The sequence below is a fragment of the Copadichromis virginalis genome, linkage group LG13 (assembly GCF_057382275.1).
Source record: "Copadichromis virginalis isolate Kocher_CV1m ecotype Utaka linkage group LG13, C_Virginalis_male_GT1.1, whole genome shotgun sequence".
Lineage (NCBI taxonomy): Eukaryota > Metazoa > Chordata > Actinopteri > Cichliformes > Cichlidae > Copadichromis > Copadichromis virginalis.
In genome coordinates, this window is record NC_140630.1 from 32,412,431 (window position 1) to 32,436,126 (window position 23,696).

Sequence of the window (23,696 nt, forward strand, 5' to 3'; positions counted from 1 at the left end):
TTAATATCACCAACCATTCCCATTTTATCACGGTGCATCCATATAAATGGCCCACCCTGTACAATGAGATTCAAGTCCAAATACGTTTTTCCTAAATAGAAACTAATGGTTCCAATTGAGAAATATTAATTTTATACATTTTGGGACATCGATGGCAAACAATATACAGTTAAAGAAAAGTGAAAAATGTTTAATGATACATCACTAGGAGGGCTAATAATAACTATGCTAGGTTTGAGACTTAAAATAAGTCTTTATGTGGATTACTCATCATTGTATTTTCTTGAATAACAGCTTTAAAACACACTGTGTTTCAATACAGATCCTTTAGGATATAACATTTCTGGGCCAAATCTTGCAAAGGTACCTGGCCTGGGCTACTTGATCATAAATCAACAAAATAGTGTGTATGTGTATTTTCACAGTTTATATGGAGCCCATATATAGTCGTATGTATACATGACCCCCTGTAAAAACCCCTGAGCACATACTTTTTTGTTTTTGTTTCTTGCGGTAATCACACTGTTCTTAGTTGCTAAAGTTCAGCTTGTGGAACACTGCTGCGCCTGTCAATGCCAGTTCTCTCAGAGAGACCAGTAAAAGGGCATTGGATGACACCACTGGCAGGAAAATTTTCAATAATCAGTTTGGTACCATACCATTTTAATTTTCAGATTTATTACTGCTCTATGAACTTTATGCTGAAAGAGGAGTACTGGAAACAATACTGTCACTGGTATATGCACACACATGAAAGAAACACCAGTAAATTCTTCTAGCAAGCAAACACATCAAGAAATAAAGACATGCAGACCATCAACCTTTATTACTAATCCTATTTCAAAATGAATGATATCGAATTTTCAGTTCATCTACATCTGATTTTAGAGAGGCATCTTTATGTCTACATCCAAAGAAAGGTTTAACGAAAAGGGGAAAAAAAGAAATAAAATTAAAATTAGAAACATTTCAGATTAAGAGTCTACAAAATCAAGTCTAATGACAGATGGCATCTTGGGCATACATGCCAACTGATTGCAACTTCCAGATGAGTGATGTGTGTAAGCAGGCATAACCCAGAGGCTGAAATGATAGTGGTTTGTGTTTGGTTTATCAACACCCACACAGTCATAAAGAAAAATAATAACAGAACTTTAAAAAGAATCCTTCATGGTAGCTGTCAGAACCCCAGGGCCATTAATACAAGGTTCCTAATAAACTATAGCCTATGACACAAAGACTGAGACAGAAGCCTGCTGATCCATTGATACAGGTGATTGTTATGATGGAAAACCATCTTACCTGTAAAAAGCTTGAGGTCTGTGGGTTCCATTTCTCTTCTGGTCTCCCGTGCCATGTGTTGAGGATACTTAAACAAACCTGATTAATAAAAGACAAACAAAACATTATGTGCCAAAATCCATGTGTATTACCAATGTTAAACATACAATATTTAAGTCCAGTAGATTTTTGTTACCCCTCTCTCAGACTTAATATGGGATGTGGGCAAATTGTCTGATCTATAGAGTGGTTCAGATATTCATTGAAGCTTGTTTCAGTGAACACACACACACACACACACACACACACACACACACACGCACACACACACACGCACACACACACACAGCAAAGTGCTCAACCATCTAATCAGATTATCTGCACAGCTTGTTTCTTCTACTTACAGTACCAAAATTCTGAGAATTCAGTGAATTGGTTGGCAGATTTTGCAATTAATACACATTTTAAAAAGAAGAAAAAAAATACATTTACTTTGCCATCATTGTAGAGGTTTGGGTTAAAGCGCACACTGTGTCCGCCAGTGGTCTCCAGATTGACCAGAGGTGGTGAGTTGGGATAGTCTTGGGGAAAATAAACATCAAATTCGAAACAGCCATTGGCATATGGTGTGTCAGCTGGACCAGTGATGAGAACCTATGAAAACAAACAAAAGGGAAAGCTTAAATATAAACAAAGATTAGTTATGAGCTTAGTCATTATCACGCTGAAAGAGGGTTAATTGGAGAAAGGTGAATGTACTGATAACAGTAAATTTAGATTTTAACAAAAGTGCAAATGGCAAAAGTTTTAATGGAGAAATGGCGCAGACACAGCTAATGCTGTTTCACAGCTGCAACAAAGTAATTACAAACAGGCCAAAGGGTAAAATTAGAGGAGAATTCTAACTACAGTACTCACTGCTGAGCATTTGTGGCAAAATCTGATTTATTTCCTAAATATAACAAACATAAATATAATGTCTAATTGATATTGAGTAGACTTGCTGTTTAACTAGAGTTGCTTCACACAGCACAGTTCATAAACACAGACGAGGGCAGGGACATTGACTGCCCAATAAATGAACAACCCTGCCTTCATGTTTAAAGCTCTCTTTACCACAACAACAAGGATATTGGCTGATAACACTGACAAACAACGGGGACAACTAAGCAGTCACTATGCAATATACTGTGCCATAGACCATTTGGCTGCTACATCTCATTAATGAGTATATTTCATTGCTAGCTTGCCTGCACTCAGTGGATCTGCGTTCGACTACTCCGCCTAGGCTGCACTGTCGAGCACAGATCCACTGAGCGCTCAACACAGACAGCATCGTCAGAAGGAAAGTTGATAAAATAAATTGAAACATTTGTATTGTTTGATACATATGCGTACCGAACCGAAAGCACTGTATCAATCGGTTCAATATCGATACGAATATCGTTGCACCCCTAATATATGCATGCATGCACACACACACACACACACACACACACACACACACACACACTCTTTTTCACCAATTTTGTTTTATTCTGATTTCTTACTGTGCAATTTCTGTCAGTGTTCTGCTACTGGAAACTGAATTTCCCAGAGAAACCTACCCGAGGGATTAATAAAGTTCTATCTAAACAACATCACTGGCAAAAAGCAATGACATGACTCCCAGACCACTGAATCTTTTTCCCTTGTCTAAAGTTCACAAATTAAGTCCAAAAGTTTACAAACAGAATCGGCAACCAAGGGCACCTCTAGCAGTCTAAAACCCACCTACTTAATACTGGCTACTTGAACAACACAAGTCACTACAGTAGTACGTATAGGGACCAAATAGTCTACAACAATGGGCCAGATAAAAGATTTAAATATTCTATTGAAATCAAGGACTTCAGAACAACTTTGGGTTCAATGACCTCAAGTCATCTTAGGAATGAATTTTCAACCTTGGCACATCTTTCTTTTATGAGTTTCTATCATTCCTCTTGGAAAATTATTCAACCTCACTATCAAGTGCTTGAATTAATGCCTCAATTAAAGGTAGGTGTATGGTGCTGCTGGACCAAGTCTGGACTAAGAACTTCTAAATACCTCTAGTGAACATATCTATGCAGGTGCATTGCATAAGATATTCTATTCACATACTGAAGTGCTCACTGAATTTATATCGGGCATATTCTAGTCCTAAGTAAGGTAGACGTGTTTTCCTTTCATAATGCGAACATCCTGACCCTTGTGCAAACGACCACATTGGTCTTGAGTAGTGTTAGGGGTTTTGTAACACTGAGATTACGTAGCAGCTACACTAAGATTTCTGGAGGGCACTGGGTGCCACTCATGCATTAAGGTTATTTTGACATGAACATTCAGGCACATCACTTTCATTGCACTTTCCACCAAAGTCAAGTAAATCTGGTGTGGAAGCATTTTGAGACTGAAACTGACTGTGCCACCTGGAGTGTGCTGAATAAATGCAGTTGGCTGTTTGGTTATTAATTTAAGGATGTGGGGTGAGCTACTAGGATGTACTGACCCCTCACAGATCTTGATGTTTCCACCTCATCAGCCACTGTCCCTCTCTGCTCATGCTATTCCTTGGGCCATGCTATTATAGGGGGAAGTTAATTTAGGTAAATTCTGAACATGTTTGCATAACAGGGGCGTTAACTGAGGTCAAAGATATTTTCTTACTTCAGTTTGTGATTACAGATAAGAATATACATCCATCCATTGCATTTCTTGACTAATCAATGTCAATGTTGCACTGTTGTGTGCAGTGTTTTAATCATATGTCAGCTTTGTTGTTAGTATGCTGCGTCTTTATTTGGAATATTTTCCTGCCAAAATGGAGCTAAACAGATGAGAATTTTGACATTTAGCAAAGGAGACTTTGCCATTAATCAACTTGCGGTGTAAGAGCCATTTATCAAATGTCACTAGGGGAATGACTAAGAGCTGCTGATGACAACTCATATGGCAGGAGCACCACAGAAAAACAGCACACAAAAATCCTGGGAGTGTTGATTCACTCACCCACTTCTCACATGAGTGGATTCTACTAAACCCAGAGTGCATTCTCAATCAAAACAGTTACTACAACACACAATGTATCCTCTGTATTCTTATCATGCAGTGTGAAGTCATCGTAGCCTGCTATAAATCTGTAGCCCTAAGCCTAAAATAGCGGATAAGCTCTATTACCTTCATGATATCCAGCCTCTCCTCATCGCAACGGACAAAGACACTCGAAGAAGCAGACAGAGGCAGAGAGGTGGACAGAGTGACAGCCTCTTGGGCAAGGCGGCGAGATCTGGCTGCGCTGTTTGTATCACTGGCGTTCTTCACCTGAGACATGTAGTGGTAGTTCACCTTGAACATCAGCTTTCCATCCTCATCTTCTGATACCATTTCAAAGGTGTCTGGACAGAGAACAGACACACAGGTCAGGATAAGTTCAGCGCATTACTGTGCTCAACCCAATTATAAACACAAGTGAAAATGGAGTTTTTTTCTTTTATAAGCCATATTCAAACAGATAAAATGCGATCTAAATTCACGGTAATAATTAAAGCAATAAAGGGAGATGAAATACTGTTTGTGGTCGTGGTATGTTACCCGTTACAGGAAGATCGACCTGCTGTTCTGAGTTTATGAACCTCATACTCCATTCCAGAATTAATCAGATCTTTTATATTCATTTTTATTCACTTACATATACAACACACACACACACACACACACACACACTATAGAACCATGACAAAAAAAGATAAATAAATAAAATAAAATGGACACAGCAGCCCTGCTAGCACTAAAAACTCTGGACTCTTCCAGAGAAAAGGCTAATGAATTCTGTGTGTCCCAGGTTAGCTCACTGTCAGCATACTTGTAACAAGTACTTGTAACAAGTCTCATAGCGAATATATTTATTATTATTTTTAAGATCTCAGATCCAACTGATCTGACATCGATGTTTGTGCTTTATGGCCAGGAATGTGAACTTCTTGTGAATAAACTGGTAATAACAGGGATTAGTAACAAAACAAAATTTAAAAGAAAAACTGTTTTTTAGTTAAATGCTAAAATGACACATACTGCACACAATTTTTATTAACATCCTTATGCAACAAGTCTCTTGTACCTTCATTGAATTTATTTTTAACTCCCGATCTGACTGTACTTTTTTACCACAAAAAACAAAAGTGTGTAAGTTACTGAACAAGTGCAATATCTTTTATAGCTAAAATGCTACAAAAAAAGCTCAGATATTGCTGTATATTGTTTAAACAATATACAGCTTGAGTCATAACGTGAGAAACATTCAGATGAAACAGCCACCCTGTCTTGAGTTGTCTATTTCTATGCTGTCTGCATACCCAAACACTGTTTACAGTCAAGTCACTTACAATGACCTCAGACATCAACCTGCTTACAAAATCAATTGCAAGACAGCAAAAACAGTGTAATTAATCATGACATGGCTGAGTGGAGAGTGATGGACAAGACAAAAGAGATCAGCTGGATGGGAAAGTAGCCTGATTCTGCTTCCCTTTCAGAATACTGGTGTGAAGACATTAGTAAGCATGTCAGACATGAGATAGAACAAGAAGATTTATAGCAGAATGGTGCATCACTTTTTGTGTGTATATATTTACTGATTGATAGAAACTCACCAAACTGTAGTTTTTTCATGGCAGCTACATATTTTTCCTCCAGAGAGCGGAGTACGGACAGGGGCTTCGGCCGGCTTGACACCTTCCTTGAAGACTCCACTAGTTTCTTCTCTGGTAAAGAAAAGGTTGAGAGTAGGGAGCAAAAATATCAAAGCCCAGAATAAGGAAAAAGACCTAGGAATGTGTGTGTTTTATGTTTAGGTGTTTCTCACTGTGCTCATCTTTACCAAAACCTCCCACATGCCCAACAGGTTTGTTATATACTGAGAGTTAATAATAAAAGTCAACTCTACCTCTCACTTATCACATCTGGTTTCAAAACACCAAGACGACAATGACAAATACTCAGCTAGAGGCTTCAAAATGGGATTTCAGAAACCAATGCAACTAAATCCATTTGGTGCACAGTTTGTGTGTGTCTGACCAATGTAGCCAGGACCACTGAACAAAGGGATATTTTCTGTGCATCTAAGAGTCCCTTTAGAAATGAAGTGTCCTTTAACTCAAATGAAGACTGAGGAAGTGCAATATAAATTATGTCCTGCTACATTCACAAATGGAAATTGATGAGGTACAAACTAAAACCAATACATTCCAACATAAAGGTTCTGTAATAAATTCTTGCTTCATTAAGGTTCTAGTCAATATTCAGTTTTAGTTTGAAGTGTTAAGTCAATTCAGTTTGGAGGCTTCAATTTTAGATGTCACTGACCTACATTGCATTATATACAGTTATTCAGCCTTGTTTATTTAATTCAAGGCGCTATAAAGGGATGAGTTATTTCTAAGACTTTTGGATAAATACTGAATTTCAATCAGCATACATTACGTCTATTAGTGTTACATTTAGTAACTGTATTTTCTGAGATTAATGCATAATAATACTGTCTTCACCTAGCTACCAAGACATATAAGCAACAAGGCAATTAAATAGTATTGTGACAAAATATTTTACAATTCAGCGGCAGGCTCATAGTTGCTGGCCCACTGAGGTGATCTCAGCAGCTTTCACAAACACAGGAAAAATGATAGAAGTGATAAAACTTACGAGAAAAACAAGAATGGGTCAAAGGCTATGCTCTCCATTTCCACTGCTGAGATTAAGTGTAAAAAGGAAATAGTGGCAACAGCAGCAATATAATTACAATATAAGACTCAAATTTTTTTTGTCTGCCTACTCTATAGAGCAAAGGCACAGCTAATTGTCCTGGAAGATTTCAAAGGCGAAGACCAACTTAATGGATGAATATGCAGATCTTTTACAGAATGTAAAAGATAATCTAGACAACCTATTCCACAGAAAATGTTGCCCTCTTACTTAAAAGATCTATGATTGGCCAATGTTTTCTGTGGAATAGATTATCTAAAGCTTTAAAATAGAACCTAGAATTCAGGGTTTCTGCAGGTGTGCTAACAGACATGAACCCTATAATTGCAATATGCTCAAAAGTACTCTACTCCTCCACCATTAAATCAAATTCACAGTTTTTTCCTGCTCTCAAGCATATCAACAGTCATCAATTGCGAGACAATTATTTACAAGCTCAAGAAAGAATATTATACAATTTTTCCATAAGGATATGTTTAACAAACAGAACTGCAATTGAATCTTGGAGGAATACAAACTGTAGAGAGCAGTGGCTGATATCATTATCTGGCCTGTTCAGATAACCGAACACTTCAAAGGGACTTTTTCTCTTCTCAGTCAATATAATCAAAACAGAGGAGGATGGTAACTCATGTCAGAGACATTTCTTAAAGCCTCTACACTAATTAAAAGATTATTCATGTATTGTGCACTAATGCTGCAAAGCTATACACTGGACAACTCTGCATAACTGGTAATCATAGAGCCCTTTGCTATATGGATTTCTTTACATGAAATGACAGAACATTAATCTTTATCTATAGCCCCCTACCTCACATGCACACTTCCATCAAGTCTAATAGCCAGCTCCCCACCTAAGTACTCAGTTAGATGACCAATTTATGTAGACAGAGCATAAAAACTTAATGCAGGGAGTAGCAAGAAATGGATGGGTGGGAGAAACCTAATATTGTAATACTGTGAAGCAGCAGAAACAGGAAATGTGTCATGCTTCATCATGACACAGACATTTTACTGATGGCACTGCTACCTTAAGATGGCTAATGACTTGTCTCTCTTTATTTTTCGATGTCTTATACATGTTAGGTCATATGTACTTTGGCCTTTTCTATTCTTCAGTCTGAATCTTGTGTTACAATTTTAACTGACTGTTTATCTTTGTAGGGCTCATACGACATTTCAGAACCCACCTTGGAGGAGGGAGAAAAAAAAAACCCAAAACAAAACATAGGCCAAGGAATGTGGAGCAAATTTAAACAAGACATCAGAACAAATTTCCCACGTGTGGGACTAATAAAGGTTATCTTATCTTATCTTAGTAGCATATAGTCCATCATCCACCACAAAAGCTACAGGGTAACATTAGAAGCAGATTTAGATAACAGTGAATGTGACCTGCAGTTTCAGACAGTTTGGTCAAGTTCAAATTTTCAATAACAGTCCAATGGTGTCCTTGATTGAAATTAAATTGTCGGGCTGCAGTCAGTCATTTAGACTTTGATAAGCTAAAGACAATAGATCTGGCACCTGCTAAAATCATTCAGCTCAAGTTGTGACACGGGAAATTTGGAGGGAGGGAGGGGCGTCTCAGAGCTTCACATTTTTTAAAAAATATTTGATTTCCAAACTTGTTTTTATACAAATCTGGGTATGTGGTGTGTTCACTTAAATGTACTGAACAGTGTGACCTGAGAGCCTTCAGATTTAGAGCAAACAGTGCAGAGAATGAGAACTCGGCAAACACAGTTGTTTTTTAGGTAATAAAGCCTCATGTTAGGCTGTGTATACATACCCTGGTTGGCCTGCCGTAGGTTTGTAGTAGCAGCGTAGACTATCTCAGCTGTCCTCTGGATGTCAGGCACCAGCAGAGTCAAACCCTCGGGCTCTGGGTCTGAGCTCTCTGATTTTGCCACACCTTTACTTTTATCTTTCTTTGACCTGGAACACACACAGATTGTGCTGTTTAATAACTTGTTGTTTTTTTTTAGAAATTTTTCTGAAACAAAAGATGATTATATGGATGCAGGTTTTATTGCTATAAATTATTATTATTGTTATTATTATTAAGATCTGTTGCCTGTTATTTAAATTATCCACTTCTCTGGGAATATAACCACGTCAGTAATCTAGATAACAATCCCCATCCCCAGTTTACACATTTTTACCCTGAAAGAAAATAAAATTGCTATATAAGATAACAATGTGTTTGTGTGGTGCTTCTCTTCCATGGCCACTCTTAGAACTTTGGTCTGCACATTTTAAAACAGTATTTTACATTCTGCCAAATATATGGGCTCAACAGCTGCTTTCATCAACCCAGAATTGTGACTTAAAAATGAAGACAAGTCCCTAGGAAACACAGCTGACAGTTCAAGTGATCACTCTCAGTGCCTGGGTATTTTTCTTCAGTTTTTAAAAAAAAATAAAATTAAAGTCCCTATTTTGTGTGTGGACCTGGAATGTGAGTACTGTGCTTGTATAATGTCCTATGGCCATCAAAATGATGCTCCACACAAGAAAGGCAACGCAATGCAATAAAGGTCTGTCATTTTAAATGACATCTGTCCCTTAGGTTATATCACAGACATTCCCATTACACCTGACATGGATTCTAAACTCCTGTGGCTCAAAATCTTACCTGCACCAACCACTATATGCCTTCAATAAGCTATCTTGCTCTCACTAACCTGTTATGAACTACAAGGTTTGCTGCCCCTTGGTATGTTAAATAAACTATGCTGGCAGCATGACAGCTACTGCAACATTCATGGCAGGCATTTTCTAAAAATACCTTCAAATGCATCATTCATAACAAGGCACTGTGACATGTATGTACACAGTGTGTGTGTGTGTGTGTGTGTGTGTGTGTGTGTGTGTGTGTGTCAATCTCACTACAGTATGTTGTCAAAAAGCTTACAGCAGCAGTGGTTGAGCTGAGCGTGCTGGATATAATAAAAAATGCACATACATTTTTTTTTTTTACAGAGCACAGGCAGTGTCCCTTTTGGGGTACATTTTAATGGTAAGTGTGAATACAGCTTGAGAGATAAAGAGCCCATCTTCAGCAGTATTGTTGGTTAATGATAATGAAGAACTGGGATAGTAAGGTCTTGGCTACATCCAATATTCAACTTAAATTTGTGGTGACATAAAGGATCTGATTTTTGTAATCTAAAATGCAATGAAAAAAAAGAAAAAACAAAACAAAACAAATAAACAAAAGAAGCCCATAAATGGTTTAAATAATTGAGATCACTTAAAAATTTAAAACCTTAAACTCATTAAAGCTTTCTCTTAAGGTGAAAAGAGTTATTCCCACTTGATTTTATTTGTGTCACCTGAGGCGATTGGTGTATGTGTCAACGCATGTTTTCATCTTTGCCAGCAGCATCCCAACAGAGGTTTGGCCCTCAGCATGCTCTTCGTCCTCTTCTTCCTCATCCTGGCCTGGGTCTCCAGTCAGAGGCAGCAGCAGAGGAACCAGTGCCGTGCAGGTAGAAATGGCCCTCAGCAGCTCCAGTAGTGCTCGATAGAGGGGGACGTGGCGTGCCATATCTAGAACTGTAGAGACAACGTGGATACAGCGTTACATGTTTGCTGGTAGATATAACCTAATCTAGGGTCACCATTCCCAACATCATGGTCCAGAAAACTGATTGCTGTGAAGTTGCTCACCATCTGTTCAGTGCTGCCACTATTGACATGATTCAATATTTCAGCAGAACCTATGAACAAAGTAGTGGAGTCCTTTCTGCAGCTTCCAGACACTTGTGAAGGCAAACTAATGACTAAAGACTTCTGCCCTGTAGCCTAAAGGAGATGGAGGTTTTCCAACAACATAACAAAGACTTGCATTACACTTTGTTTTGTATAACAATTTAAAAAAAAAAAGAAAAGTAGAATTTCACAAGAAGGCAGCACGGTGGTTAGCACTGTTGCCGCACAGCAAGAAGGTCCTGAGTTCAATTCCACCATCAGGCCGGGGTCTTTCTGTGTGGAGTTTGCATGTTCTCCCCGTGTTTGCGTGGATTCTCCCTGGGTACTCCGGCTTCCTCCCACAGTCCAAAGGAACTCTAAACTGCCCATAGGTGTGGATGTGGGTGTGAACGTGAGCGCGAATGGTTATCTCTGTCTATGTGTTCACGCTGCGACAGACTGGTGACCTGTCCAGGGTGTACCCCCCTCTCGCCCTAAGATAGCTGATAAAGGCTCCAGCCCCCCGCAACCCTGAAAAGGATAAGCACAAGTGGATGGATGGATGTGGAATCTGGTTTAGCTGTCAGGGCCTCTTCTAGCTCAGCTTAGTAAGCCATTACCATGGAGATGTTGTGGGCTCTTACCGACAGAGCTGCTGCCTTGTAGCACTTATCCATAAGGCTAGACTAAAAACGGTCTGTCTTGGAGGGGAGGGATGGAGCCGATGAGGGTAGAGACGTCTTCGGGTGAAGATGGCTTACTACCATTGGCTCCACTTGCGGCATCTGGCGGAGGCTGACTGACTCCATCCCCCTTACAATCCAGCAGGGAGCTCCCCACGATGGGGTGTTTTCTCACTGTATGGCTTTGCTTTCCACGTCACCGCTATCTCATTGAGTAGCTCGGGGAAAACAGGCAACATATACTTCCCTGGGTTTTTTTTTTGCATTTGGCAATTTCTTACCATCAAAACAAGATTTTACAACCCCAGTTTGCACAGCGGGCCACAGATTGTAGACCCTCGCATCTTCGGACTTGTACATTTTCCTGCACGTCGGCATCCAGGGGAGACGGCGGTGACAATTTTTCAACCTCACTGGTAGCTGAGGGCTTTGCAGCTCAGCGGCCACACAAACCCAGAGACCTCATGGAGCCGCAACCCACAGTGCTCAAGATCAAGCTGCAGTCCACACCACTGCGTAGTGCCAGAAAACATAAAGGCCTCTATCAGAGCCCAAAACACCCTGAAGAATGTCTTCGGTAAGAATATATGTACGACCATAAATAACAGTGAACTTGCCTAGATGCTTAGCTACTTAACAAAAAAGCTCTTTCGCCCAGTGTGAAGTCAGTCTTGTAGTTTTATTTCAAGATGTTTGAAGATATTCCAGTCTGGCTACAAGGAGCACAGTGTTTGACAATGTCTCTTTTTCAAGGTTTGGCTGCCTTCGGTAAAAGTCTGATGACAAGTAGCCACAGGAATGGAGAAAGGGATTCCGAAAGTGTTTGAAAGAGGTCGCTTGTTTTTTTGTTTTGTTTGTTTAGAAAATAAACTATTTGGCAAATGTGATTTATGACTCAGTGTTGGGCTCATTTTCAGTTATTGTTTGCATGAAGCAGCACCTTACAGAAGCCATCGAATACAAGGGTCTGTTGAGACAGTGTCAGCCTCCGCTCTTGTTTGTGGCTCCCAGACTGTTTTACATTTATATTGAAATTTCCAAGTCCTTTCTGTTCTACTCCTAGCATCTGCACAACACTGAGCTTTAATCCTTTAACCACTGTCTGTGGATGACACCTTGCAAGAAATCTCACTCCCCTTTTGATACATCTATGTAATTACTGGGGGCAATCGAATCCGAATTCCTCCTATGAATTGTCAATGTCCGGTTGTTTTCTCCAACCTTAAAAGGAAGAGGAAACCAATTTAAGCAGGCTCTACTGAATGGGGGAAAAAAAAGAATATTCGAGCATCTTTTAAGCACATAAGCAAAACACAAGATTAAAATCAGACAGTTTCAGAAGGAACATAGGCAGTTAGTTTTAAAAATTTTACTGCTTTAAAGACACAGCAAAAACCTCTGTTTGAGCAAATCACATAATTTGTTTTGACACTTTCTATAAGCAAAAGTAATATTTCTATCCTTTTTTAACATGGCAAATTGTAAATAGACTGGTTCTTATACAGGGAGTGCAGAATTATTAGGCAAGTTGTATTTTTGAGGAATAATGTTATTATTCCTCAAAAATTCCTGACAGTGCGCCCCAGGGTGGCTGTGGCTACAATATAGCTTGCCATCACCAGTGTGTGAATGGGTGGATGACTGGATATGTAAAGCGCTTTGGGGTCCTTAGGGACTAGTAAAGCGCTATACAAATACAGGCCATTTACCATTTATTGAACAACAACCATGTTCTCAATGAACCCAAAAAACTCATTAATGTCAAAGCTGAATGAATGTTTTTGGAATTAGTTTTTAGTTTGTTTTTAGTTTTAGCTATTTTAGGGGGATATCTGTGTGTGCAGGTGACTATTACTGTGCATAATTATTAGGCAACTTAACAAACAACAATATATACCCATTTCAATTATTTATTTTCACCAGTGAAACCAATATAACATCTCCACATTCACAAATATACATTTCTGACATTCAAAACAAAACAAAAACAAATCAGCGACCAATATAGCCACCTTTCTTTGCAAGGACACTCAAAAGCCTGCCATCCATGGATCCTGTCAGTGTTTTGATCTGTTCACCATCAACATTGCGTGCAGCAGCAACCACAGCCTCCCAGACACTGTTCAGAGAGGTGTACTGTTTTCCCTCCTTGTAAATCTCACATTTGATGATGGACCACAGGTTCTCAATGGGGTTCAGATCAGGTGAACAAGGAGGCCATGTCATTAGTTTTTCTTCTTTTATACCCTTTCTTGCCAGCCACGCTGTGGAGTACTTGGACGCGTGTGATGGAGCATTGTCCTGCATGAAAATCATGTTTTTCTTGAAGGATGCAGACTTCTTCCTGTACCACTGCTTGAAGAAGGTATCTTCCAGAAACTGGCAGTAGGACTGGGAGTTGAGCTTGACTCCATCCTCGACCCGAAAAGGCCCCACAAGCTCATCTTTGATGATACCAGCCCAAACCAGTACTCCACCTCCACCTTGCTGGCGTCTGAGTCGGACTGGAGCTCTCTGCCCTTTACCAATCCAGCCACGGGCCCATCCATCTGGCCCATCAAGACTCACTCTCATTTCATCAGTCCATAAAACCTTAGAAAAACCAGTCTTGAGATATTTCTTGGCCCAGTCTTGACGGTTCAGCTTGTGTGTCTTGTTCAGTGGTGGTCGTCTTTCAGCCTTTCTTACCTTGGCCATGTCTCTAAGTATTGCACACCTTGTGCTTTTGGGCACTCCAGTGATGTTGCAGCTCTGAAATATGGCCAAACTGGTGGCAAGTGGCATCTTGGCAGCTGCACGCTTGACCTTTCTCAGTTCATGGGCAGTTATTTTGCGCCTTGGTTTTTCCACACGCTTCTTGCGACCCTGTTGACTATTTTGAATGAAACGCTTGATTGTTCGATGATCACGCTTCAGAAGCTTTGCAATTTTGAGACTGCTGCATCCCTCTGCAAGATATCTCACTATTTTTGACTTTTCTGAGCCTGTCAAGTCCTTCTTTTGACCCATTTTGCCAAAGGAAAGGACGCTGCCTAATAATTATGCACACCTGATATAGGGTGTTGATGTCATTAGACCACACCCCTTCTCATTACAGAGATGCACATCACCTAATATGCTTAATTGGTAGTAGGCTTTCGAGCCTATACAGCTTGGAGTAAGACGACATGCATGAAGAGGATGATGTGGACAAAATACTCATTTGCCTAATAATTCTGCACTCCCTGTATCGTGCTTCTTCATACCACCTGGCTGATTCAACTATGCACACACTCATACTTCAACGGACTCCTCAACTTGGGGTTTCTGAGCTACAAGCAGCGCTTTGAGACCTAAAGGGGACCCATTAACCTGATTTATTATTAGGGTTCAGATTAGCTTTGCAAATTTCAGTGTAAAATAATTTAATTTAAAATTCTTTGGAAACCACTCTTTGCAAAGTCACAGGTCCTGTAATCAGTAACCTTTTTCCCCACAGAAAACACCAAGCTCAGCTATGAAATGCTTGGTTCCAACATTTGTTGAAATATGAGCTTAATCTTAATCCACAGAAATGTGTCATGGGCAAAAGATGTACTTGGAAATATTGACATTTATAATATTTAAACTAGCGTGACAGAGATTTTAGTTTCAAAGTGAAACGACTCAACAACTACTGGATGGAACATCCATATTACACACAGACGGATTCTAACAATTTCTGCCAATCCAAAATGTGCAGAACACTCATTTGGATATCACAGCTCTCTCTGAATAAATTAATATCCATGATATCTGTAGTCTCCATCACCAAATGGAAAACTGAACAATGATGTAGAGCAAACGGCAAAGACAAGAATCTGACCTTTTGTGCTCAGCCACAAGATGAGCTGCAACCCAAAGAGGATGAACATCCATCAAAACTATGACCATTCTGGTAGTGCTGACCTGCAGTCATTGCAGCACTGAGAACAGACAATCTCCACTCTGTGTGATTTAAGGCCTTCAGAGGGCAATATGGAGACAGGTGTTTGGCGCAGCAATTCTGGATGTTCAGCCTGATTAATAGTTATCAGGCCTATAGACCTGTAGGAAAGCACCTGTGATGAATTAGTGTGGCATGTATTAGAGCTGCTTGAAACAAAAGTATTACTGCTGGATCCTGTTCACCCATTTAATCTCCACTAGTTTTAAATCAATCGTCTTACTGAAATTATGCATCCATATGTTGCATACCTCCAGAAACACAGTGATGTTAAGATGTAGATATTAAAGGCAGTCTTCGATTAAAGTCTCTTTAGTAGACAGAAGCAGTAATTTTCTCCCCTAACTTTTCAATTAACCACTGTGTTAATTTAAAGCCGTACTGACAATTTTTGGTATCAAAAAACAGTGTCCACAGTGAAATACTCATTTAGATTCAGTGTTGGCTGATGCTCCTGTCTGCTTGGGGATGTGGAGTAATTTACGGTTGGTCACATACTATGGATCAGAACAGTTATTTCAGGGAAACAGTAAAATACTGTGAGCTGTAGGACCCCTTTCTTTATTTAAAAGTCCAACATTTGTCTGCTCATTATAACAAAGCTTACTTCTTGTGAACGAAGAATTTTAAAAACCAGAGTGCTCATCAATCCAAAACAAGACAAATGATCTAAAGGAGAAAATTCATGACTATTGCTTCTTTCCATAGAAGGGGGAGTCCTGCTAAAATGACACAGAATCTAAGAATTCGAGCCAAACATAATTAGAACTGTTAATTAGCCACTGTAAGAAAAACACCTAATAGGAAAGACGACATAAGAAGAAACACCTGCTCTCAAAATGTTAAAATGCAAGTACACACGCTTTCAATTTGAAGGTTTTATGCATCAAGATAATTCACAAGTAGAATAGATTTGAGACAGTTGAAAATCTTCCCAGAAGCAGACATCCCAGTAAATTCACTGCATGACCAGACTGTGCAATGGTCAGAGAAACTGGGAGGAGAAAAAAAGCTCAGCTCAGCACATTAAATGTTACAATTCGTCACGACCTCGTGGATGGTTTGCTTAGAAGGGTTGCCATAAGAATGCCTCATCCTTCTAAAAAGAACACAGCAGCAGATCTTAGATTTGCAAAGCAGCATTTGAATAAATCACAAGACTTCTGAAACAACACTCCCTTCTTACTCTGTGAGGAAACGCGTTAGTGTAGCATGTTCAGTCAACAGTTCACACCCGGCCATACAAGAACTTCTTTCAATGCTTCTTCTACAGAAAGGCTTTCTATCTATCATTCACATTCATAATGATGGATATACTTTAGAGACTAACTGCCGATTAGAGTGACTGCCCCGGATGACCTGCTCTTCCTCCTGAGCTACAACCACCTCAGATGCTTTATTAATCATTAATGCAGAATTCCAAAGGACTCAACTTCTTTCTTGCAAGTATACGCTCATTAATCATAACATTATGACCACTGAAGTGAAGATGAAGTGTTGTGAACTGATGTAAACAGTTTTTGATCTAGCAGTGAGTTATTGTAAACAATGGTTGGGGAAAAACAAAAGACTTAAACCGCTAACTGCTACTTTAAAGTTCTAAGTTTGCTAGTTTTTCAAGTGACTAAAAAGATATCTGACATTTGCTGATCTCTTTGTAACAACATGCTCTTCTTAATGTTAGCACCCAAGGAGACAACAGATTTTGACACCTTTCATCATGAACTTTACATACCACCACAATTAGTAATTAAAACGGTCAATAACACCAAGTTAAATAACATTAAACAAGTGTTCACTGAGTCCGCTTTAATGGGGAAACAGGAGAGTTGATGCGTAGGCAGGTTGCTGCTACAAGGGACGGGTGTTGAGCACACGGGTCACACTGAGTGGGTGGCAAATACTGTGACTCAAGCACGGCTGGACAGTGTCAGGTCTTCCTGACCCCTATAGGGCAAAGGAATAGAGCGGGGAGTAGCTGAAATAGTAAGACTGTGACATGCCTCCGCCAACACACAGTCTGCCTGAGTGGACACCGTAGATAATGTGCATCAAGGAAAGTCTGTGTGGAACAACCAGAAAAAAGTAGCCTGGAGCTCTGTACCATTTTAAAGCACAGAAGAAATAGTGGCTGCATTTTTGTGCAAAAAGAATCCCTTTACAATCCAAGCTACTCAGGTTACTTAGTTTTGGGTTGGCACACACTGTGAACACAGTAACTGGGTTAGAATAAGTAGGAAAACAAAGTGCCTACCAAGAAATAAATAAATAAACACAATTCCTCGCTTCTATTTCTAACTATTGGGGCCAAGAAAAAACAGCCTCTTTTGGGTTTATGTTTTATTATTGCCATTTATGCATAGAAATTTATAATCATTTATGCTTAGAAAGTACATAAATGTTTGTAGACTGATAGAGGTTTGATCCTTAGCAGTCTGTAAAGACTGTGTGTGCCTTCCAGAGTGTTCTGGCATGCACATACACACCCTAAGGTCATGAGAGAGGTCATACCTTCTCTTCTTGATTTATACTATAGGAGGACACCTACTCTGTATCTGCATCTGCGTAAGTATAAGTGCCTTTTGTTTAGGTGGACCGCTGGACTCCTGGCACCAGCTTTGGGGACTCTTCACAGGGTCACATGTTGATCCCACACACACGCATGCCTATACGTACACACGGATAAGGTACTCTTTGTTCACATGTATGCCTGTGTAAAACGTCATATGTTAATGAACTTGTGCATAGACGTGTAACCACAATAAAGAGCAGTGCTACGAGGGAGCAGACGAGAGCAACTGGGGTCAAGCGAAGGAACGACGCTCATCACAGTTCTCTCCGTCGTGCACGAGCAATACAAAGAACTTTGCCGACTCGTGTCTTTGCTGTTGCAGTAGAATTGTCTCGTTCCAGCGGTGGGTCTGTGCTAGACAGACCCACCAGCCTCCTTAGATAAACATTTTGTTTCTGCCATGTATGCAAAAATTTTAATTCATCAAAGTTAGTTACATGAATAAATTAGCAATGATTTCCAAACTATGACTAAAATGACAACTAAAAGAAATTCATAATTATCCCAGTTCATCATGTAATTATCCTACATCCCACCTCATAAATAAGACAAAAGGTTCTTAACCAGACATGATACCAAAATAAATAAATAAATAAATAAATAAATAAAACCCAGCAGAAACTCCTTATTTGTTACAAAAATTCACCTTTTTGATGTTGATGAAGTATATTGAGATAGACTCTTTTACTTATAACATTCTGTTGTACCTGGTTACCAGGTAAATTAAATACTGCTGAAGCCAAATTAATTCAGTCTTAAATTTAAGGTCTGATAACTAAAATTAATTAATTTAACGTTAATGTATCAACTAATGTTTAAGCAAACATATCCCATACATAGATGCAATAAATGTGTGCATATGAACAGAAATGAAACAAGAGCTTAAGAGAGGATTGAAGCAGAAAAAGCCTTAACAAAGCAGACTCCTCTAGTCTGCATGCCTACACATTCCTTGGGCAAGATCCTGAACTCCAAGCTGCTCCAATCCATCCACTAGACTGAGTGTGTGCACAAATGTTCAAAAGTGCTTAGATAAAAGTACTCTATAAATGAGTGTGACTGGATTAACAAGAAAGCACCTTGAGTGCTCAATTATGTACCAGTCACTTTACCATTTAGTACAAGCTAACTAACTGAACACATAGTAATTGAGCCCAACAACACTGACCTTCTTTTCCTTTATTAAAAAAAAATATCACTAATGGTTTTCAATGGTGCTACAGGAGGACTGGAAGATGACACATAAAAAAAAAAAACGTATCAACATCAAGTTTGTTTTAAGGTAGTAAAATATTTCATAGAAGCATAGAAAAAGGTTACAGCAGAGTGAGGAGGTTCTATCACAAAATAAAGGGGGAAGTTAGAAAGACAAAATAGGCAGGCTTGGTGTCCGTTTCAGAAGCCACTGGTTAGAGATGAATATATCTAACTGCGTGCAGACCCCCACATCTTTTCACGGCCTCATCCTCTTTGTCCTCCAACCAGTCACATCCATCCTTTATTTCCCCACCGCCTTTTATTGCTGCCTCCTCCTCCTCAACTCCTCCCCTCTCTGCAGGTCTTCCAGAATAACAACAGCTGATGACGGGCACGACTGAACTCAGCCGAGAGCAGCGCAGAGAGGCTGAATTTGCCTCCTTTTTGGATATTTGTCTTGTGTTTTGCTAGGTGGTAAATGAGCGAGTGTGTGCATGAGTATATGTACTCCACCAGCACCCACAGCAGTGGAGGGAGGAGACAACTCTAAGCGTGAGCGATGTCGTCTCCCCCCTTCCTCCTCCTGCTCCTCCTCACTTCCTCCCTCCCCCCTTCTCTCGTTCTCATGCTTCTTCCAATTCATTGCCATGGACATCAGGATCCATTCTCGCTCTCTTGCCATCATTCTGCTTGATTATGCAATGCATAGTCCTCCCACGATGACTAACTGGTGTTGGAGAACCGCCGTAACAGTGCTGTCACTGGTGGTAGGCGCGCATCCATAGTGTCATATCGATTGTCTGACACCCCGACTGCTTTTGGTTTTCTACAGAAATCTGCTCCATGGGAATTTACAGCTTCTCCTGCTCCTCTGGAATATCACCTGCCACAGACTGCTAATTTGGGGAGCTGCATGTTCTTACCAAGCTCAGAGGAAGCTTGGTGACAGAGAGACTTATCAGTTCATTCAGAAAAAATAATCACATTGCTTGCAAGGCTTTTTTTTTGTTTTGTTTTTTTAAAGGCATTCATTTCTAATAGAGGCCAGTAGAAAATTGGGGAGAGTGTGTTACAGCATAAGGTGTAGGCAGGCAGGGGGGTTTCAGCAAAGCCGTTACAGGGAAATCAAGAGAAGGAGCAGACGGTCAGTATAGGAGTAATTCAGGGGAGGTGGGAGGGAACAAATGAGGAGAACCCCTCTCCTCTCCACTACGCAGAGGCTGCTGGTGCTTTAGCAGCAGCAAGGCAAACCTGCTGATGAAAAAAAGGAGAAAAAAAAACTGGCAAGACAAAGGGGGAACTTAATCAGAAGGGAAGTTTGTGGGTAGGGTTGTTGAACTTGACAGGTGGCGCTATAAACAGGAGAAGGAGACAAGTGTCACAAGGAGGTTTTCATTGGAAGCGTCGCTGAGCACCGAGAAGCTGTCGTGGCATTGCCGTCTCTCTCCGCCACTTGGTCTGTCGCTTATAGGCACTGGAACAGTCTCTACCCAGCCTCCCCACCTCTTTTTTTTTCTCCACATGTAGAATGCCCTTAAAGCCATGGTTTTTCTGTGAGGACCCAAAAAGCATGCCGGATGATGATGTCTTACACCTAAGGCGCTTTAGGGTAAGCCACTTTCCCCTTCCTACCCTATTGCTTTTGACTTATCTGAATTTAAGAATAATTTTCCAGACTTGAAGGGAAAGAGTGTGAATGTTATTCTATTATAAACCCAAGGATAGAAATATCCTGTTCATCTTTCAGACAACATCGTTAGCTCCTAATTTTTACCTTCTAAGACTTATCCATAGGGAAAATGGGAATTATGCTCAGAACAACTACTTCAAGGAGCCTGGGATAGGGGGGATTATTAATTTAAGACCTATACAGAGGAGGTGGGTGTAGCATGCTCAATCTTTAAATCAAACTTATTTTAACATGGAGAATGCCAATGAGCATCATTGCTAACAATTTAAAAGCTTCATTCCAAGTAATCCTAAAATGAGGCTGACTAAGTGCTGGCTCCTAGCTCACAACTGAGGAGCTCAGCTACAATCTGTAGCAGGTTGTAAGAAGCAGTCTTCAAAGACTAATCTCCATTCCACTCTATGCAGCCATTGTTGTATTTGATTCATGATTAATTTTCCTGTGGCTGGTGGGGTGGGAGAGATTATGTTGGCACTGCCTGAACCAGGGCTGTTTGAATGTGTTTTTTGAGCAAAAACTAGCAGATTAGTAGTACAGTAAAAAGGATGCAGCTGAGCAATGAAAAGACACCCAATTATGATTTGATGTTACTTTCAGTTCTTGTCTGACACAGTCCCCTTCACTTCCTTTCATTCCAGATAAGTGCACCCTTGCCAGGTTAGGTGAATAACAGCACCATGGGTACTACAGTCATCACCCTTGATGACGTGCGGGCACTGGAGCTCAAGGAGGAGCAGGAGGAGTCCATACTGGCCATGCTAGGCATCATTGGCACATTTCTTAACCTGTTTGTAATCGTTTTTGTTTATATCTACACCACACTGTGACATACCAAAACTGAAGAAAAGGATTTCTAAATCAGAGAAAATATGCCAGAAAAGCTGAAGTGAGCAGTAGTGAAGGACGGGGTTAATTAGAAAGCCACACATGTTGGAAAAAAAAGTTTGAAATGAAAGTCTATCCCAGAGAGAGGAGAAGGGAAATCAACAGACTGGTTAAAGATGTAAACAAACAAGCCATATTGCCAAGCCACAGCCATGAGCCGACAAGATAACAAAGGGCTGGGAGACATGGCAGGAACAGGACTAGGCTGGAACCAGGGTATGCCAGATGGACATCATCAAGCTCCCAGCCAGGACTGACTCCCCCGTGTGGCCCAAGAGGAAAAACAAAATTTCCCTAGATCAGATTTTTTTTGGACTGTTGTACTTACTGGAAAGAAGTGTTGTAGAAACCCGATATATTTTCTCTCTTTTTAAATTCAAAACTTTGGGGAGCATAATTGCTACTTGTCTGGAAGGAGTTCTCAACAATATGATTAAAGGCAAAGTCTATAAAGTGACAACTGGAAGCTGCTTCTGGAAACACTGCTGGTCACCTGTAAGTCTTCAGGGCCACAAAATGTGTTTGATTCAGGGCCCTTACAGTAATACAAATACAGCACTCTTCCTAAGCAATGTGGCTTTACAACAACTTCCGACAGACCTGCAACTTCACATCATGTGTACCACAAATTCACACTATACTGAGGTGTTCTAGAAGTGCTTCCCAAACCCCAAAAGTGTGAAACTATTTTTGATAATACACAGGTCTTACACAGAAGTCACAGTTGCAAGACATTAAGGAATGGGATCAACTTGTAATTAAACTATGTAGTTTCCATTTGAAATGGGGCTTATGCTCTATATTCTTTCTTCATCTCTGTCCATCTTTGAAAGTCGGTGAGTGTGAGTAAAATGTGTCAGGTGCAGAGGGATCGCAGAGGTCTCTTCATTTATTTGCTCATATTCATTTAAGGGTAGTGTCAGCAATCATTTTCCTGTATTAAAAAGCTTTTGATAAATATCTGAATAACGTCTAGATGTATTGTGGAATTGGGGGACATTTGAACAATAAACACCCAAGAATAACAATAAGAATGAGTTTCCAGCCTCATCTGTGAAAACCCCCAAGGTGTTTGCGTAGAAGGATTCGTGTATATAACTTTACATGAATGGGATCTAATTACAACAATGATCACTGGTGGTGGCATCTTACTTCTCACCTTTGCCCTGATCCACTTCAAAGTGCTCATCTACCCATTTTAACTGCAAGGAGGGAAGCGTGTGGTAATAGAATCTACAATTCCACGGGTGAGCAGTGATAAACTGCAAATTCACAAATCCACAGGGACATTGTGGTAATGAATGAAGGTGGTGCTGTGGCGTATTTAGCTTTCACCTTGTACTGATGTCAATAATATGCCTTGTGATGTAGGAAATCCTTGAAGTGTGTACGGGTTTGTATAGGGAACAAAAGACTTTCTGTGCACAAGGTCAAGCATTTCATTCAAAAACATAGTTTTCCTTAGCCTGCTGTGAAAAAACAGTTAAAACAAATGAGTGGACAAACTGTGAGGCCTATGCATTTGGAAAACACAAAGGAACTGCTTTCTTTGCCACATGATGAATCACTACCGACCATTACTCTCCTACATTATGCTAATGTTTAATCAGCAGGAATGATGTACCAAAATGGCCATTAACTGCATACAACATATTTTAACTTTAAATCATATCTGTTTGAGACAAAGCAAAACTGGAATTAAGTAGTAAGGTGGAGGGGACATGTGTCATTTCTATTTATGAAATGGATTCCAGATTACTTAATTCCAGTTTTGAGATGTATGCAGAGATGGCAAGGGGGGCAGACATATTTTAGTTCAGGGGAGTTATAAAAAAAACAAAACAAAACCTCGTAAAAGTTGACGGACCAATTTAATGTCTTTAGTCAAGTAAAAGTCAAAAACCTATGACCTACAGAAGATTATCTTGATGGACAGGCTGTGATTAG

General features: G+C 39.9%; 1 protein-coding gene across 3 annotated transcripts in view; it reads right to left on the reverse strand.

The window, feature by feature from the left end:
• The window catches only part of birc6 (baculoviral IAP repeat containing 6), a 137,084-nt gene that overhangs the window by 14,848 nt on the left and 98,540 nt on the right, over positions 1-23,696 (reverse strand). For all 3 annotated transcript variants that reach the window (XM_085478496.1, XM_085478497.1, XM_085478495.1), the window contains exons 65-70: positions 10,401-10,623; positions 8,855-9,000; positions 5,955-6,065; positions 4,483-4,700; positions 1,774-1,935; positions 1,303-1,380 (exon numbers count right to left, since the gene is read on the reverse strand). In XM_085478496.1, the coding sequence (XP_085334622.1) occupies positions 1,303-1,380; positions 1,774-1,935; positions 4,483-4,700; positions 5,955-6,065; positions 8,855-9,000; positions 10,401-10,623 (938 nt within the window). The remainder of the gene's footprint in view (positions 1-1,302; positions 1,381-1,773; positions 1,936-4,482; positions 4,701-5,954; positions 6,066-8,854; positions 9,001-10,400; positions 10,624-23,696) is intronic.